General features: G+C 33.7%; 1 protein-coding gene across 1 annotated transcript in view; it reads left to right on the top strand.

The window, feature by feature from the left end:
- The window catches only part of LOC136033153 (transcription initiation factor TFIID subunit 7-like), a 39,496-nt gene extending 21,899 nt beyond the window's left edge, over positions 1 to 17,597 (top strand). The window contains exons 4-10 of the mRNA XM_065713812.1: positions 985 to 1,149; positions 1,837 to 2,014; positions 3,716 to 3,825; positions 6,205 to 6,358; positions 10,549 to 10,718; positions 12,980 to 13,061; positions 16,502 to 17,597. Of these exons, the coding sequence (XP_065569884.1) occupies positions 985 to 1,149; positions 1,837 to 2,014; positions 3,716 to 3,825; positions 6,205 to 6,358; positions 10,549 to 10,718; positions 12,980 to 13,006 (804 nt within the window). The 3' untranslated portion in view covers positions 13,007 to 13,061; positions 16,502 to 17,597. The remainder of the gene's footprint in view (positions 1 to 984; positions 1,150 to 1,836; positions 2,015 to 3,715; positions 3,826 to 6,204; positions 6,359 to 10,548; positions 10,719 to 12,979; positions 13,062 to 16,501) is intronic.
- The last annotated feature ends 586 nt before the right edge of the window (positions 17,598 to 18,183 follow it).

Genomic DNA, 18,183 nt, shown 5'->3' with positions numbered 1-18,183 from the left:
ATCTCACTGACAACTTCTCTGTAGTTCTCACACCTGAGAACTAAGGAAAAGCTGATGAAAGGTTTTTTTTAGGACAACTATGTATCCACCTCTTGCATATTTAATTGGTTTTAAATTGTGTATCTTTCATTAGTTCTCTTATTTGAGGGCTGATAAATATTCTTTCTTTTACTTTAGATTCTCTGACACCTGTAAATTTATTTTCAGGAAAGTAATTTCACTGCCATCAGTATCCATTGCTTTCACAAAATCCAAAATCAACCTAGTTTGTTAGCGAGTGCAGGAAATAACATGTTTTAGATCTTAAAAGTGGCTGGTGTAGAATATTTTCTTGTCCTGAATTAAATAACTTCCTATTTGGCTAGTTTTTTTTTAAGACCTTTGCACGGTAAAATGACTATTACTTTCAAATCTCCACATATCTACCAAAAAAAATTGACATACTCCTGGAAAACAAAATTGAATGTATAGATTCCTCGAAAACGAGCTTGAATATTTAGACTCCTCGAAAACAAGCTGGAAAGGAGCATTGTTACGTAATGGAATCAAAGGTGTCCGGCTAATCCCTTTGACTGATCATTTTTACATGTGAGGGGAATTATCCAAAGAGGTGTTGTCCAGGGGGGGGGGGTAATTTTTCTTTGAAGAATTAGCCTAAAACGGGAAACAAATATACATTAATTTCTTTGGCCTAGGTCGTTGACGTGAAGGAAAATTATGAGCTTATGAAGCTTCAATGTCGACTATTAAGTATGGCAATTTTTCTTGAAGCTTCAATGTCGACTATTAAGTATGGCAATTTTTCTTGATAGACATGTGGGGATTTGAAAGAAATAGTTATCTTATCGTATGTTCTTTTTATTCACAACGTAAGTTCATTTCGTTGACCATTGAATTATTCTAGAATAAGGAACTCCGTGCCAACAGTATTTATGTTTCTATTTATTTTTTATATTTCATTTCATTTTTGGATATTCTGAATAGATGCTTGTTGGCTTAGAAGGTGAAGAGGTGTTAGAAGAAGATACCACATCGAAAAAGAAGAAAGACATAAATAAAGTTGACAAAAAGTATATCTGGCCTCATGGTATTACACCGCCGCTTAAGAATGTTAGAAGAAGACGTTTCAGAAAAACATTAAAGAAAAAGGTAAACATTTTATTTTCATATTCACTCTGGGCTCTTGTTATATTTGAAACCGTTCGGAAACTAAGTTAATCAAGTCGGTAAAATGATTCTAACTCTGTCCCCCTATCCCCTGTGATTCTTTTTCTGTCCCTCTCCCTCTAACTCCCTTTCTATCTGTCTCCCTCTCGTTCTCTTGTTCGCTATCGATTTCACTCTGTCGCTCTGTCTCAATCATTATCTCCCTCTTCCTCACTCACTCTCTCAGGCATAAAAAAAATATAGTGCATAGTTTTGTGGGGACCAGAAAAAAAACAGTTTATCCTCTTTCACCAAATGCTGGTCTCTCATACTATGTCTCTCCCTCTATCTCTCTCACTCACTCTCTCAGGTATAAAAAAAGAATAGGGTTTACCGTTTTCTAGGGTTTCTGTCCACTTTCCCCGAACACAAAATTCTGAGTGCCCCTATCCCATATCCCATGAAAACACATTCCTGGAGATTCTAATTTGATTTTTCCTCTCTCTCTCTCTCTCTCTCTCTTTTCTCTCTCTCTCTCTCTCTCTCTCTCTCTCTCTCTCTCTCCTCTCTCTCTATATATATATATATATATATATATATATATATATATATATATATATATATCTTTCTCTCTCTCCCTCTTTCTCTCTGTCTCTACAAGGCCAAAAAAACTGAATTTATTCCTTTCAGCATGCTGAAGCTCCTGAAATTGAAAAAGAGGTCAAGCGTCTCCTAAGATCTGACAACGAAGCTGTATCAGTTCGATGGGAAGTAGTTACAGAAGAAGATGAAACAAAGCCTAAATTAGCTGCAGATGGTAGTGTGGCAGGTCCTATTGCCACAGGAACTTTTGTTAGCGCTGGTGTCGGTGAGTTGAAACGTTTTATAACGGGGCAATTTATCCGTTAGGGTTGATGTCGGTAAGTCTGCACAGTCTACAATCTAAAATTTTTTTAATACCTAAAACTATATATCATGCCAACATCTAAAATTATATAACATCTAAAATCATGCCAAAGACAGGGAAATAAATGAAATTATATGGTATTGCAAATAATGCAGAACTAATAATAGTACAGAGAAAAAAAATGAATATAGGAGTAAAGAAACAAAAGTTGATTAGAAAAATCATAAATCATGTTAATTCTATTGCTAATATAATTAGATTGCTAATAGTATAGTACTATATATTGCTTATAATGCTAAAAATTATATTGCAAGTAATAGAAAGCATTATTAAATGTATTACGCCTACTTTGGTATAAATTTCTATCTTTTCTGACTGACAGTGACCCTGTGTTATTTCTAGGCTAAAAACGGGGTAAATTATAGTGTTTCAACCGACTCGAAAAATTATATCTTCAGAATTTTGAGAAATAAGCGAACAAAAGACCAATGCTTTTGTGTATGGCATGTTAGACCTGCAAAAAGAGAAGAGTAAGAGAATCTTCCCTGAATTTCGCCTGAATGACCCTCCCTCCCCGCTTTTTATAGGGCTAATTCAAAGTTGAAACACAAAACATATTTCTAAAAAGGTTCTTTAAAAATTAATTCGTTTCTAAACGCTCTAAAAAGCACTAAAAATATCCTTGAGGCTGAAAATGGAAGAGTAGTTGACCTTGAACATCTCTCAAGTGCGCTGCATTTTTCAAGTGCGCTTGCGCTGCTTCCTCTTACTTGAAGCTTTCAAGTTGTAAAAGTGAGATTTTTTAACAACTGCTGGTGTTCTGTCCCCCTAGCACTATATGAGAGGGACTTTCACATACGCTTTCTTGCATCTATCGCCACCCTTTCTAGTTGCGGCAATAGCTGCGACCTAGTAAATAGTGAACCAAAGCCCGTAGTTCAGCTTAAAAATGCATTTAATGCGTTAAAGCTTAAATGCTTAGCTCAAAGTTTAAATGTTTTAGTCAAAGCTTAAAAATGCGTATTTAAGTAACTTTCCACAAGTAAAAGAAAATTCATTGAAAAGATCAGATTCACCTCAAACTACTTGGAATGTAATAAAAATAAAACAAAACATTCAAAACTGATTCACCCTCAAAATTCCTAAAATTGGGATGATTACACCTAATTCTCCTTATTGTCCACCCCACATATGCAAAGAACAATGTTTACCATCTGAAAAATTCTAGTATGTTAATTGCCACGTGGTAGAGTATGTGTAAATTCTAAGAGTTGAGAATAATGCTAGTATCGACAATAGATCATCAACGCTATCTAGTGATTGGCGTTTCTTGGCATTTTTTTCAGTGTAATTAATAGTGTAGGCTAATAATAAGGCGAAACTGTTGAAGTAATAAATGTCTGATTTCAGTTTCTGAGGCAAATGCAATTACAGAGATTGAAAAAATAACGCCATGAAACGCTAGATGGCATTTGAAATTATGCTGTAATTTTCCAAGCATTATGCTTATTTTCGAAAAATGTGGTACTTGAATTGCGCCTTTCCGTTTGAGTAAGTCATATTTGCAATGCAAGCTGTATTTTCTAATTAAAAAAGATTCTTTTCTATTCGATAATTCTGTTTATTTTCTGCTGATATTTGCTGATTGTTTTCTTTTTTTAGCTGATATATTTGGTGAAGATCTCTCTGATTCTGAAGAAGAAAGTAGTACAATTATCAGAGAGTCTGCCGACGAATCTGACTCGATGTCCTCGTCGTTGCCTAGTATGCAGGTAATAACGTAATGTTGTGTACTGTGGTGCACGCATGCGCGCACACTTCTAAAAGACTGAAAGTTGCCCCATTATAACAAAAAAACACATTTTTTACTAATAAAAACGCAAATTTTATACTGATTGAGGGTGGCAACTATTATCAGTTTTAAACTTATTAGTAAGGAGTAATAATCAAACCAAATTTAGGAATTTTAGCAGAGTATGATGCATAATTTAGGGCAATTGCTTTTTAGGCTGCGGGGTATATGCCAACACTGGAGGCATTCTAATTTGATCTTTCAATAATTTTCAGCAAAATGGCTATCTCGCAATTTCGATCCGATTATATGGGTTATGGGGGCAAAAACAGACAAGAAAATGGGGTCTGGTTGCCCTGCAGTAACTTCTGGCCTTTAACCATGCAACTACAACTTCCAGTTTCTGATCAAGGGTATCCATGTCACACTCTTGCGACAACCCTCCGTATAAAGGGCTGGGGAAACAAATAAACAACACATGGATGGTATAAACACTTCATGTTGGATCACTATATTAGCTCTATGACTCTCTACCTTGGTTCTACTGCCCTATCAATTATGCATGGATGGATAAATGATTAGAACATATTTATTAAAAAATGAACTAACCTCCTATTTATACAATCCAATAAGGGGGGAATTAATGCCATGTTTGCTTCTCACTCAATTGGACTATCTCTCTTGGCTTTTTCTACAGTTAGCCATGGCTTGATGCCCATAGCCATTCGATTTTAATTTAAAAATCAACGTAAGGCTAAAAATCTCTAAGTAAGGCTAATCGTAAGGGTGAATGGTCAACCATCTCTAGCTATTAAATTCCTCTTACCTCCCTTTTTTTGTATCAGTTTTACCATTTCTGTCATTTTAATAACTTTTTATTCTCTTCTTTCAGAATTCTAGTGATTATCTTGTTAAAAAAAAGTGAAAAAAGAAGAAAACTTGATGTTAAGTCCTTTGCATAGCTCATAAGGATTTCTAGTTCCTGGGGTCCTATGTTGGCTATAGTTGGGGAAATCTCCTTCGGTACTGTACATTGTGTATATTTGAGTATCGTTTAGCAGGCTCTAATCTGATTCCCCCAGACAGTTCTCCCTCTCCCTTCCAGAAAAACTTGCTTCATATATAAAACTGAGCAGCTAAAGGCAGATTAAGACAAAAAAAAAGGTAATGAAGAAAAGAAGGGATTTTGGAACGTTCTATCTATATTCTAAAATCTAGGTAGAATTTATGGTTTAGGTAGAAATCATGGTTTAGTATTTATATTTTGTATGTTTAATTGTTTTTTTGGTGGGGGGGGGGGGTAAAGGGTTAGCAGCAGGGTAAGAAAGAGGATAAAGAAAATAGTTTAGAAACACAGAATTCATGGCAACTGTAAAGCGTTCCTTATGATAGAAGTGCACAGAGATACTGACTTGGACTAAGAAGTATGAGTAATTACTCTCCGTGCACTTGTTTTAGTACTGACGTGCATGATACAAATTCAACTCTTGCATTCAAGAATCCACTAGGCGTGAATCAGAAGGTTTTCTCGTCTGAAGTATCTGTAATAGCTCGTTCTGACGCATGAAGAAACGCTCAATAGCCGATCGGTTTTTCCCATAATACCAGTCGGTTCTGGGGGTAGGAATTTTTTACTAGGTTCCATGTGGTACCGATCGACTTTCCGTGCGCCGTCGGGTAAAAATGAACAAGCATTTTTGAAAGTGGAAAGCATGTCTACATTTGAGAACGCGAAAGAACGAGATTTGGTGATTCTTATAAAGAACCATCAGTTTTTATCCAATACAAGTAATGCTTAACATAAAACTAACACGAAAGAGAAAGATACTTTGCAAGAAATACATTTGGCGCGTACAATCGCATGTTATAAGGGGCGTTTTTTTCTTATTAATTCAGTTTAAAAGACATGAAGTCAAACTTAGGTATCTATATAAGATATGGCAGCAATAGTAGACTGATTACATTGTTAGCTTCCTAGGGTGTATGTAGGAGCTTTTGTATCTTTTTCTTGAATAACTATATTCAATATTACTCTATATTCTAGAACATTCTATTTTTTATCCTGTATTCTTTATGGTGCAAATAAAATTAATTTTGAACTATTTTCTGGCTAGTCTTCACTCATTAGTCTCTACCCCTTTTTCTTTTCCATATTCAGTTATTTTTATTCATGTATGGATATATTCCATGTATATGTCTATAAATTTCTTCTAGGGGGATAGGGTTCTATTGAGTATATTTCTGCAGGATCAGCGGAGTTTCCAAGAAAATTTCCACCGCCACCCCTCCCCCATTTTGGAATTTCCACCACCACCATCATAGGCTCTTAATTTCGTGTTCATCGAAATATTTTTCCTAGATTCCCAATCGGGGAGCATCTGATTTTCTGACCCAGTTTAGTAGTGAAATGTTCAACCCAAGTGGTAGCAAAGGAAGGAGGGGACTGTCACCTGTCCTCAAGAGAAAAGTGATCAAACAAGAAGTAGAGGATGTTAATGATGAAGCAGCCAAAGGTACACCTATTCTTACCATATTTCACTTCTACATTTTGAATTATTAGACTCTCTTACTATTTTTCTTCTTGTTTTATGCGTTATATTGTGTTTTATTTTGTGTTATATTTGTGTTTATTATTGTGTTATGCTAGGTCAGGTGGAGGGTTCAAACTGGTACTCTCCTGGATGTGGCGTTGCGTGCGCTCATCTCCTATCAAAAAGTATGGCAGGTCCGTATGCAAGAATAGTTGGCGAGAGTCCTCACCATGTCTCGCTTTTCAAATTATCACTTTCAATTGTAAATTATTATAATTATTACTTTTCACCGTGTTACTTTTCAAATTATCAGACTCTTACTATTTTTGTGTTTATTATTGTATTATGTTTTATTTGTTTTATTTTTGTGTTATATTACTTCTTGTGTCGGGCTACCAAATACCCAAATAACTCAAAGGACAAGTTTTCGCTAAACTAACAAGGTGTGCTAGAAGTTTTCGCTCGTCTTTTGTTTTTCGGTGTACTTTTTTTTTAAATAAGTTTTTTTCTATAACCAAAATTAAGTAGGCCTAGAGAATATAAGATCGTGAGACCCGTGGAAGAGAAAAAAATTAAGCGAAACACAATATATTATTATTATTTTTAGTTTCTCATTGTCATTGCAAGGAACAATTCATCACTGATAAATAATTGATAAATTTCTCATAACTAAGGCAGTGACAAGTAGGCACAGTATTAATAAACTTTATCAGCGCACTGATCTATGTATACTTTTAGTGTAGATGGCTGTCAATTATGTAGCCCAAGTATTTATGCATATGCTAGTTTCTCTCTCATTGTCTCAGTTGGTATTACTTTTTTGCATTATTGAAAAGCCATGTCTTTGTAGTGTTTTTTCGCGTTAATCTTACAAAGAGTCCTTGTAATAATTCTCATTTTATTAATTCGAAACATGAGAATTATTTCTCATTAAAATTTCTCAATAAAATAATTCTCATTTTATTAATTCGAAACATGAGAATTATTTCCTACAGTAGCCGAAAGTAACCGTTGCTGCTAGAGAATCAGTATATTTGTGTATTAAATGCCTTTAGTAACATATCTCTAATTTTTTTTGCTTCCTGATATCATTCTACCAACAACTACCATCCCCCTTGCCAAGGGAAAAATCTCTTCCTCGTCGCTTGTGCCAGTTCCTGCTATTTCCTGTCCTAAAACAAAAAAGAAAGACCTAAAAGAAGAAAATTAAGAGATGTCCGATTTATGTTTGTTGTTAGTGTATTGCGTGGCAAGTTGTATATAAATAGTTCAAAACGAATTTCTTATCCCCCCCCCCCCCATCTTTCAACAATCCTTCTCCTTTTCTTGACTTCCTTCTTAGAGGGCAGAGAGGGTCAGATTAGCTATCAGTGTCTTAAAGAAAGCACGAAATACGACTCTTTCCGTCTAAACCAGGGCCGCATTCAGGATATTTGGGTCAGGAAGGGGGTTACAAAAAGATTTGTTTTTTTGAGGGGGGGGGGTAAAAAAAACTTTGAAAAACGCATCAAAAAATGTGTTTGTATTAATTTTTGTTACGTTTTTACGAGTCGGACAAATATTTGGGGGGGGGAGGTCAAACCCCCTACCCCCTGGATACGGCCTTGCTCTACACCGATATCCCCTTGATTATTTCTTGTCTGTGAGGGTTGTGCGTGTCAAGATTCAGCGTAGTTGGTCCAATTATTTCTGCTTTAATAGCAAAGTCTTGGTAATAAAAAAAAAGTTGTATCCTGGATCGAGCCGGATATTTACTGCCTTTAAAGCAGATATAATAAGTACTTCGTTTTGGAATAATGTAAATAGACAGGTCAAATACCAAAATAAACGGTTCAGTTTGAGGAATCCTCAAATGGATTCCCATTTGACTAATGTCCCCACCCCCTAAAAGATAGAGGAAGCACTCTACCTAAGGGTACTAAAAAAAAAACTCTACAGATAAATACATATTCAATTCGTGTCGTCGATTTTTTTTTTCTCATCATCTATTAGTATATTCTCTTATATAAACCACAGTTAAGTAAGAAAGAAATCTTTATCAGATAACAACTACAAAAATAAGTTGATTTATGGCAACCTTGCTATATTCTTTGCCCTTAAACGACCAGAGGATGCCCTTAAACGGCCAGAGGATGCCCTTAAACGACCAGAAATCGAAGCTGTGGCTTTTAATGCTTAACTTTCAAAGCGTTGAAGATCCCTGTGCTGTTGGCTATCAATCTTAGTTTTTTATATCATAAAAATAAGTTTAATAATGGGCAAAATTTACTAGGGGAGACTCTCTTTTCTTTCTTAAGTATTTTTGATGCTAGAAACATTTTCTTTTTTTAATTTAAAACATAAAAACAAAATTCAAATGATCGCATCCTTAGAAAGAATCTATGCACTTTAGGTATTATTAACTTATGCAGGGAAAATTTTGAAAAGTGTTCCCTCATTTATTAAGAAAATTGTCTGCTATAACCTAAAAACCGGCCCTGTCATATTTATCCTTGTCCGGTTTTGTGCTACCTTATGCTTATCTTTTTTATTTTTTTGTTTTTTTGTTCTGTTTCTCACTTTAAGGAGTCATGTTTTTTGTCTTTTCTGGTTTTTATGACCGATTTCTCTTTGCTGTTGTTTTTTGTAGTCTGAATTTCGAGAATTTGCCAGTATGGGAATTGAGAACATGTACCGTAACCTTGCTTGGAATTTTTGAAACTTTATTTTGACAACCCATGTATAATTCGGGTGAAGATGTATTAAATGTTTTATCTTTAGTGTTAAAGACATATTAGAAACCAAAACTTAAATTGGTCTAATCTTAAAAATCAAACCTCATTAAAAATCTAAACAAAAAAATCTTGTACATTTTTTAAAGGTTAATTTAAAGTTTCAAATAATTGGGTAAATCGTGCCTCTTCTATCATTGAAACGATTTTAACGTAGACCCTTCATCGCCGAAATCAAATTGTGGGTGTTTTTGGGGGTTGCCGCAGCTAAGAGAGGACTATGCCCCCTCTTACCAAGGAGAGATTAATTACACTGCGCCAACACAGGGACAGACGTCGCGCAAATCGTCAATCTCATATTTAATATTAATCAGAAGGGAGGTTTAATCAAAGACCGTATCCAGGGAAGGTGTGGAGTTTGACCCCTCCACCCCTTCGAAATGTTTGTCCAGCTCATAAAAACGTAACAAAAATGAAAATGAACGAAATGTTCATGCGTTTTTAAAGTATTTTTTGTAACCTCTTTCCTCTAAAAAAAAATACTTTTGTACCCCCCTTTCGGCCCCTTTCGGCCTTATAAAAGCGACTTATTTATAATGTTTTATCTTTAGTGTTAAAGACATATTAGAAACCAAAACTTAAATTGGTCTAATCTTAAAAATCAAACCTCATTAAAAATCTAAACAAAAAAATCTTGTACATTTTTTAAAGGTTAATTTAAAGTTTCAAATAATTGGGTAAATCGTGCCTCTTCTTTTCTTCTCGTTAGGTCTATCATTGAAACGATTTTAACGTAGACCCTTCATCGCCGAAATCAAATTGTGGGTGTTTTTGGGGGTTGCCGCAGCTAAGAGAGGACTATGCCCCCTCTTACCAAGGAGAGATTAATTACACTGCGCCAACACAGGGACAGACGTCGCGGAAATCGTCAATCTCATATTTAATATTAATCAGAAGGGAGGTTTAATCAAAGACGGTATCCAGGAAAGTTGTGGAGTTTGACCCCTCCACCCCTTCGAAATGTTTGTCCAGCTCGTAAAAACGTAACAAAAATGAAAATGAACGAAATGTTCATGCGTTTTTTTGTAACCTCTTCCCCCTGAAAAAAAAATACTTTTGTACCCCCCTTTCGGCCCAAAAAAAATTCCTGGATACGAGCCTGGATTAATCCCCCCCTCTCACCCCGTCATCTTTTCATTGCAAGGAGAGATTTTGATTTTCAAACGCAATTGTGCGTTCATATTTCTGCCTGTACAGTAGTGTACCACAAAGTACACTTTGTAAATCTAAATGTTCTTGATCGAGAAATATTTCTTCCTTGGAGATTGTCAAGTTTTCAGTATTTTTATATGATAGTATAAAAAACGAAAATTATGCTAACATTCTGGAATTTAAAAAAATAGCAATTATTAAAAGAAAATTACAAAAGGCTATTGAATATTATAACACTATTTTTTGTAGATGCACTGTTAGAACAGGTAGAGGAGGCTCGTAATGCACTTAAAGAGCTCCAAATGAAACGAAAATCAGCTGAGATGGAACTTCCAACAATACAAAACATGGGGCTTAAAGCCCGATTTTTAGACAATCTCGAGAATTTGAAAATGGAAGAAGCTGAAAAGCAAAAAGAGGTAAGTAGGAAGCTTGGAACCGTCTGATAATTATCTTTTCAATTGAATTGTAAGTACTTATGCAACGTCCTCACGTGTGCTTAGTTACAATCCCAGTTGCAAGACCTCTTGGTTACCCCAGTTATAACCCTCTTGGTTGGTTTGAACTATCAGATGAAGGTAAATTAATGGATAAATCTAAAACAGATTAAATTACTGAGCTACGAATAAGGTGAAAATACAACTCGATGCCTTAGATACCGCTTATATGCTACTGTTAGCCTCACTTTTGTTTAAACTGAATTGACCGTAAATCGAATCGACTGGGTGGAAATCAAGAACCAGAAAACACATGGGAAATATATAATTCGGACCATATATTTGTTCATGAGGAGGGGGGGTCAAAATGTAGTCGAACTGCAGTTGAAAATTCTCCCTATAATGAAGGAAGAACTGTTTTTTTTTTTTTTTTTTTTTTTTACCCTTTTATGTAGCCAAAAATAAAAGAAAGAGGTTTCATGTTTGATGGTCCGTACAGGGAGGAAATTAAATTTTTGAGTAAAGCGATTATTATATTTGGAAAGAGCATAGACAAAGACTTCCAATGGCATATTTACCTTATTCATAGGTCATGAATTTAAACTGAACCAAGTTTACCAATTAAAGATCTTACATACTTAAAATTATAACTCTGTTCTGATTGGTGGAAACTGGGATAGAGTTGTTGCATACATAACTGGAATTTTCATAAAACGCACATAGGAATAATTTATTCAAGAAATTGTAGATTTTTTTGCAGAGGGGGAGGGGTATTTTCAGACAACTGTTTGGCATTAATCTTTGTTTTTGTCAATAGTTCTCAGTAGTAATTGTTTAATATCTATTGCTCATAAGCTATTTCCATGCGTGTTTAGTTACTAACCCTATTTTTCAGAGCTTTTTCTAAAACGGACGAACGCTTTTTTGAAGACAAAAGTTTTTAAGCACATTTTGAATTCCCGGTTACTGTGGGCTATGGTTTGCTCTTTACTCCATTGCAGCTATGCTGCAACCATGATTGAATTCTAGGAATATTCAGTTTATGATGTCCAATTTTGTTGCATATGCTCTTAGATATAGAAAATGGATCAACTCTAGGAATCTTGTGGTTATTACTACATAGTTGAAAAGTGTTTTGCCCAATAATTGATTACACGAAGGTTGTTGATCTGCCTCGAAGCGTACAAAACGCGTTTTCAGCAATAAAATTTTGTTGCAAGATACGAAAAGTAGGATAAGAATATACACGCTTCGGTTCTTATTTCCTTCTTTCTAGCCAGTCACCCTCGCTCAGCACATTCATTGCCTCTTTTATGACCCAATAATATGCAACTGCAAAGGAGATCGTTTGAAAGGTTCTCTTAACTGGATACAAGCAAAGCTTACAATCGTTCAAATAGTTAAAGATAGATGCACATAATGATTAATTTCATTATGAAAGATAGACATTCCCCCTTTTGATAAAGCGAGAATTATTCCTTTCGTTTTCATGTGCCTCCTACTGCTAAAAATTTGGAGAAAAATTAAAAAAAAAACTCAAAAACAAAAGAAGCCTTAAAATAAAAGCTCAGTTAAGCGGATAATTCGGTTTTCCCCCGTAGGGTTTCTTAACAGCAAGGTATGCGCAAATGTAAGCTAAGGATGCTTATACGCCAAATACCTAATAAAAGGATTTATCTCTATTTCAAGTGTTAATCGTACGCCATGGAAAAGCAGTGTAGTCTTCGAAAATATCTATGGGTTATTAATATCATGGGATGGTTTCATGCCTTAGAGTTCTTTCAAACTCTATTAAATAGTTTTAAATTCTCTGTCCTTCATTATTTCATTTATCATTATTTTTTATTTCTTATTTAATTGATAATATTTAATTTTTTTTCTAGTACAACCGATTGCTAGCGATTATTATTAATATCATGGTTATTAATATCATGGGATGGTTTCATGCCTTAGAGTTCTTTCAAATTCTATTAAATAGTTTTAAATTCTCTGTCCTTCATTATTTCATTTATCATTATTTTTTATTTCTTATTTATTTGATAATATTTAATTTTTTTTCTAGTACAACCGATTGCTATCGATTATTATTAATATCATGGTTATTAATATCATGGGATGGTTTCATGCCTTAGAGTTCTTTCAAATTCTATTAAATAATTTTAAATTCTCTGTCCTTCATTATTTCATTTATCATTATTTTTTATTTCTTATTTATTTGATAATATTTCATTTTTTTTTTCTAGTACAACCGATTGCTATCGATGATCTGATGGATAAACAGTGTGGATTCTAACGAATTCTAACGAATGGATTTGAAGATGTTTAGTGAGTCTTTAAGTTCTTACAGTTCTCTTTTAAATTATCTTCACAGAGTTTACAAATAAATCATCTTATTTATTTTCAACCAGATTCCATTCTAGTAGATAGATCAAGAAAAGCCCGATAATTAATTTTGTATAATTAGTATGTAATTAATTAACTAGCAGAAGCTCCTATAGGTTTTATTATTGACGATAAGTTACCGACAATACCAATTCTACAGCTTTAATTAGCAGCTGTAAGTTAGCATTTTTAATATTCTTTTATTTAACAAAGTCAAAGTTTTAACTGGACGGTCCTAAATAGCAAATTTACTAATTTTTTATTAGATTGGAACCTAAAGCGAACAATGAAATAATCATTTTTTTTTCAAATTACATCGAAATTTCGGTCTATTTTGAATGAATAATTATAAAAGCGACTTTCCCTTTTAAAGAAATAGTAATAATTCAAAGAATACTAATAATCTAGAATTATAATTAAAGAATTATTATAGTCAAAGAATAGTAATAGTTTCCCTTTTAGAGAATAGTAATAATTTAGCGGTTAGTTTGTATGGTTGTCCTTAAATGGAGTTTCATCGGTTGTTGCATATTTAAGATATTTTTATTGACGGCCTTAGGCTACTTGTAGTCATAACTAAAGAGTATAGGTTGCTTATAAGATTGGAAACTGGCGCTAGTGTCGACAGAAAAAACTATCAGTGCTATCTAGCGTTTAGCGACATGGCATTTTTCAACCTTTGTATTTTTTTTTTCAGAAACTGAGATTAGACATTCATTTCTGTCCTAATTTTACAGATTACATTAATTAAAATAATTTTTTTATTATAATGGAAAAAATTTCAAGTGTCACCTAATGTTAGATAGTCTGGATAGTTTTTTTTTGTTGACGCTAGAGCCAGTTCCCGTTCTTATAATTTATCCTTCCTCTTTGGTCATAAGGGTAAAAAAAGGTTTGAACTTAGAAAAGTGATCTCAATGCAGATAACCTGCAAAAAGCCAAAATATACCTATATGCAGATGACTTAGCTGTTACAGTTGAAGGCCAACAAAGAGAAGAAATTCAGAAATATGCTCAAAAAGCAACAAATTTCATAGAACAGTGGGCAGCTGAGAAAGAAATTATCCTTTCAGGAGAGAAAACAACAATGATGATGTTCACCAGTGAAAAAAGACAAGCACCAGACCCAGATATATTCCTGAATGGATTGAAAATTAGATGCACAGAGAGTGTCTGCTACCTTGGAGTTCTCCTTGATAGTCAGCTGACCTGGAAAAAACATATAGAAGAACTCATAACAGCTGTAGACAGACGACAAATGCTTATTAATGCAATATGTAACAAAAAGTATGAAGTCCCAAGGGATGTTCTAATGCAGTTTTCTATCCTTGGAAAAATTGATTATGCATCTCTGGTATATGCATCTGCTAAGAAAACAATCCTTGCAAAATTAAATGCAAAATGGAATGAGACACTAAGAAGGACAATAAATGCACTAAAATCAACACCAATCCCAGCTTTACATATTGAAACATCAACGACTTTACTACCCACAAGAAGAAAAATACTTATGGCAAAATATTTATTAAAGAAGAGGGGAACTGAACAAGAAGACATTATCAAAAATGAGATCATAATGGACACATACCTCATGGATTATAGATTTGAAATTCACAACACACCATCTCTAGTCAAACTTCTGAAGGACTTTCCAACAAACATGTCACCTCTCACAATTCCAACTGACAAGACTAACAAAATTGAAGGACTAGAAAGAAATATCTCATGGAAAATCCACGAAGAAAGAGGACAAAAATCAGGAATGTCTGAGCAGTCCCTGCTGCAATTTGCACTGAGTGAACTGGAAAACTACAGAGACTACAGGAAATTTTTTACAGATGAGTCCAAAATAGGAAGTCGCACTGGCTGTTGATGGGATGATTATAAAAACTAGGAACCCAGCATAGGCTGTCAGACCACACAAGTATTTATATGGCCGAGCTATTTGCTATTGATACAGCAATAAAAGAAATAGTCAGAGAGGGAAAAGAAGGAAAATACCTAGTATGTACAGACTCCTTATCTTCCCTGAAGTACCTCAAAGTAGCCCACGAGCAAGCCCCAACAATGGCAAGGGATATTGTCCAAAATATAAGAATGATTGAGGAGACAGGAAGCTGTGTCTCATTGATATGGATCCCAGCCCATGTAGGTGTATCAGGAAATGAAAGAGCAGACCAAATGGCTAAGGATACTACTAAGAAAGAAACAATGGAAAATCCACCTTTACCTCATATCCAAACCGCAATAAAGATAGCTGAGAAGCTAAAAGAAGTTGAACTGGAAGAATTCAGGAAAAGATCACTGTACATGTACATAGACATCACTGAATACAGATACATTAATCATGAAATGAAGCATCCAGAAAAAAGAGTTGCAGACATAATGGATTCAGAATGAGGACTGGGCATGCAAAGACGAAGAAGATGCTGAAAAGATGGAATATGACGGACTCATCTGACTGCAATGTCTGTGGAGTGGAGGAAAATTTACAACATATAATTATGGAATGCAAAAAGTACGAGACTGCTAGGTCACGACTAAAGGAACAAGTAGAAAAGAGTGGTATCCAGTTCAGAATAAAAGAACTGTTAGGAAAGGTTGCAAAGAATAAACAAAGGGAGACAGTTAAGTATTTAGGACAATATGTAAAGGATACTGACCTAATTGATGTTTTGTAAAATAATGAATAGTGTAGTATATGTGGGTGTATGGCAATGCATGAATTGTATTGTAAAAAATGTCCGGTTCTTCCTCCCCTGTTAAATAATTGTAAATTAAAATTTTAAATATAAAAATGTGTAAGTATGAATGATTTACTGGATTTTGTATTATTTTTTTTATGGTTGAATAGTCAAAATATATATAATCTAGTTTACTTTTTATTTGCTGGGGGTATATATTTAAGTTTTATTTTTATTTCTTTGTTGGTATTGGATTTACAACTTGTTTTTATATATGGTAGTTAATGAAAGCAAGTTGTCAGTCTGTTGAATTAAATTATATTTGAAATTTTTTTTTTTTTTTTTTTTTTTTTTTTTTTTTTTTTTTTTTTTTTTTTGTTATATATATGATGAAAGTGTATTGATTTTTGTTTTTTTAAATTATTTTTTGGTAATTTTTGACGCCACTACAATAAGGTATTTCCTAAGGATGGTAGGACATCCCTCTTTATGTAGGAAGTGCAATGATTTTGTTAGTTGTAAATTTTTTGGATTTGTGCACTTTCTGAATTTTTGACTATTTTAATTATTGTATTTATAATTGAATTACTTGATATTCTATGATTTTTGACAGGGTATTAGACTAATTGTTAGTTTGTGTGTAGTAGATTAATCAGTACGACAAAGCATGACTGTGAAGATTTTTTTTTTTTTTTCTAGGTTGATAATAAAACAGAAAAAAGATTCTGGAGCATAGAGAAGAAATTCTGGAAGCTCCATTCAATTACACCAACAACAACTTAGAAAAGATTTTTTTTTATTTGTTAGGGTAAAAACAGCTGAATGAACGGATGAAAATGGATAAATGTTTTATGAAAAAGTTTGTAACGGCCAATCTATTTTTAAATCCTATTAACGTGGCTGGATCAAAAGACGAAAAAGTCCAACCATATCAAGTGCAAATTTTACTCTTTGGGATTGCTTCATCCTTCCAGGCTTGCCGGCTGTGTCTGAGTCGGAGAACTATTTTACCGTTTGCTAAATTCCGTCACACTAATTTATGATCCTCATTGATACCGTCATTTATGATTATATCATATATATCCATTACATCTATGTATATATTATATATTAATTATTAGCTTTGTATTTAAAAAAGAAAATGTGTTATTCTTTGGTAGGAGCGTGTAGAAAAAAGAAGAAAAAGCCACCAAAAGACACAAGAAATCATTAAAAAAAATATATAACCCATGGGGTCAAGGCCATGTCCAGGGGGATCCGGGTTAAACCCCCCCCCCCTCAAATTTTTGTCTGACTGATAAAAATGTATAGAAAGAAATTTTTGATACGTTTTTTATTTTTTGTTGTTTAACATCCAAAGCACAAATCCTGGATACGTGTTTGTATGTGGCTCTAGAAGGTTGGCTAAACTGTGCCACACTGGTTTACATTTCTGAAAACCTATTTTAAGTTTTCTTTTATAAAGTGTAGGGAATTAAGGAATTTGACATTACTAATAATATCAATATCCATATTAATATGGCCTTCTTCCGTTATAGAGATATTTTTCGTTAGTTTTGTGTTGTAGCTTAGGGTAGAAAATTATATGTGAGATTATGTTTAATATTTAGTTTTTGAATCTTTGAATTTTTTTTTTGTGAGTTGCTTCCTTGTCAATCATTTGATTTCAAAGTGGAAAATACGTTTCTCTGTTCAGCTGATAGTGATTTTAATATCTAATGTGAATAAAGTGTTGCTGTAAATATATTATAAAAAATGTACATATTAATAAAATGTATATCTATAAATAAAAAAAGTTGCTTAATATTTAATTACAATTATTTCTAAGTCTTGAAAAAAAAAATCAGCCTTGAAAAAATCTGTCCTGAAAAAAAAAGAAAGGATCATAAAATTTATAGCTTTCAATTGTTAGAAAGTTTCAATTTCAAAATCATATTTTGAAATGCAATTTTTTTTGGAAGGGATTTTTGGAGGAAATTTTTAAATGTTCAGAATCAAAAATAAATCAGATTTGCCTCAGGGAGAAAGCCTTATTTGTGCACTCAGTATGTTTGAATTGAATATTGCTCTTTACTTTCCCTCGGAGGTTCAAGCTCATGATAATCTATGGATTTAATTCACAATTCATTCTCAGTACTACTCCCGGAAGTTCAATCTCGAAAACCCCAATCAATGCTTGGATATTAATTATTGACTTTTCCTAATATCTATAATCCTTTTTGACCGGGAGAGGGGGGAGAAATATATTCCTTTCGACCTGGGAATCTCCAATTTTTCTATTGTCATTATTAGAATGTATATGGTTCAAGTGAGGGTTCATTGACTTTTTCTTCAGAATGGCCTTGGAAAGATACCAATTGTGAGGTGACATAGAAGTATAT

Source organism: Artemia franciscana, chromosome 11 (assembly GCF_032884065.1).
Source record: "Artemia franciscana chromosome 11, ASM3288406v1, whole genome shotgun sequence".
Lineage (NCBI taxonomy): Eukaryota > Metazoa > Arthropoda > Branchiopoda > Anostraca > Artemiidae > Artemia > Artemia franciscana.
Note: the sequence above shows the minus strand (reverse complement) of the source record. Positions and strands in the feature narration are given on the sequence as shown.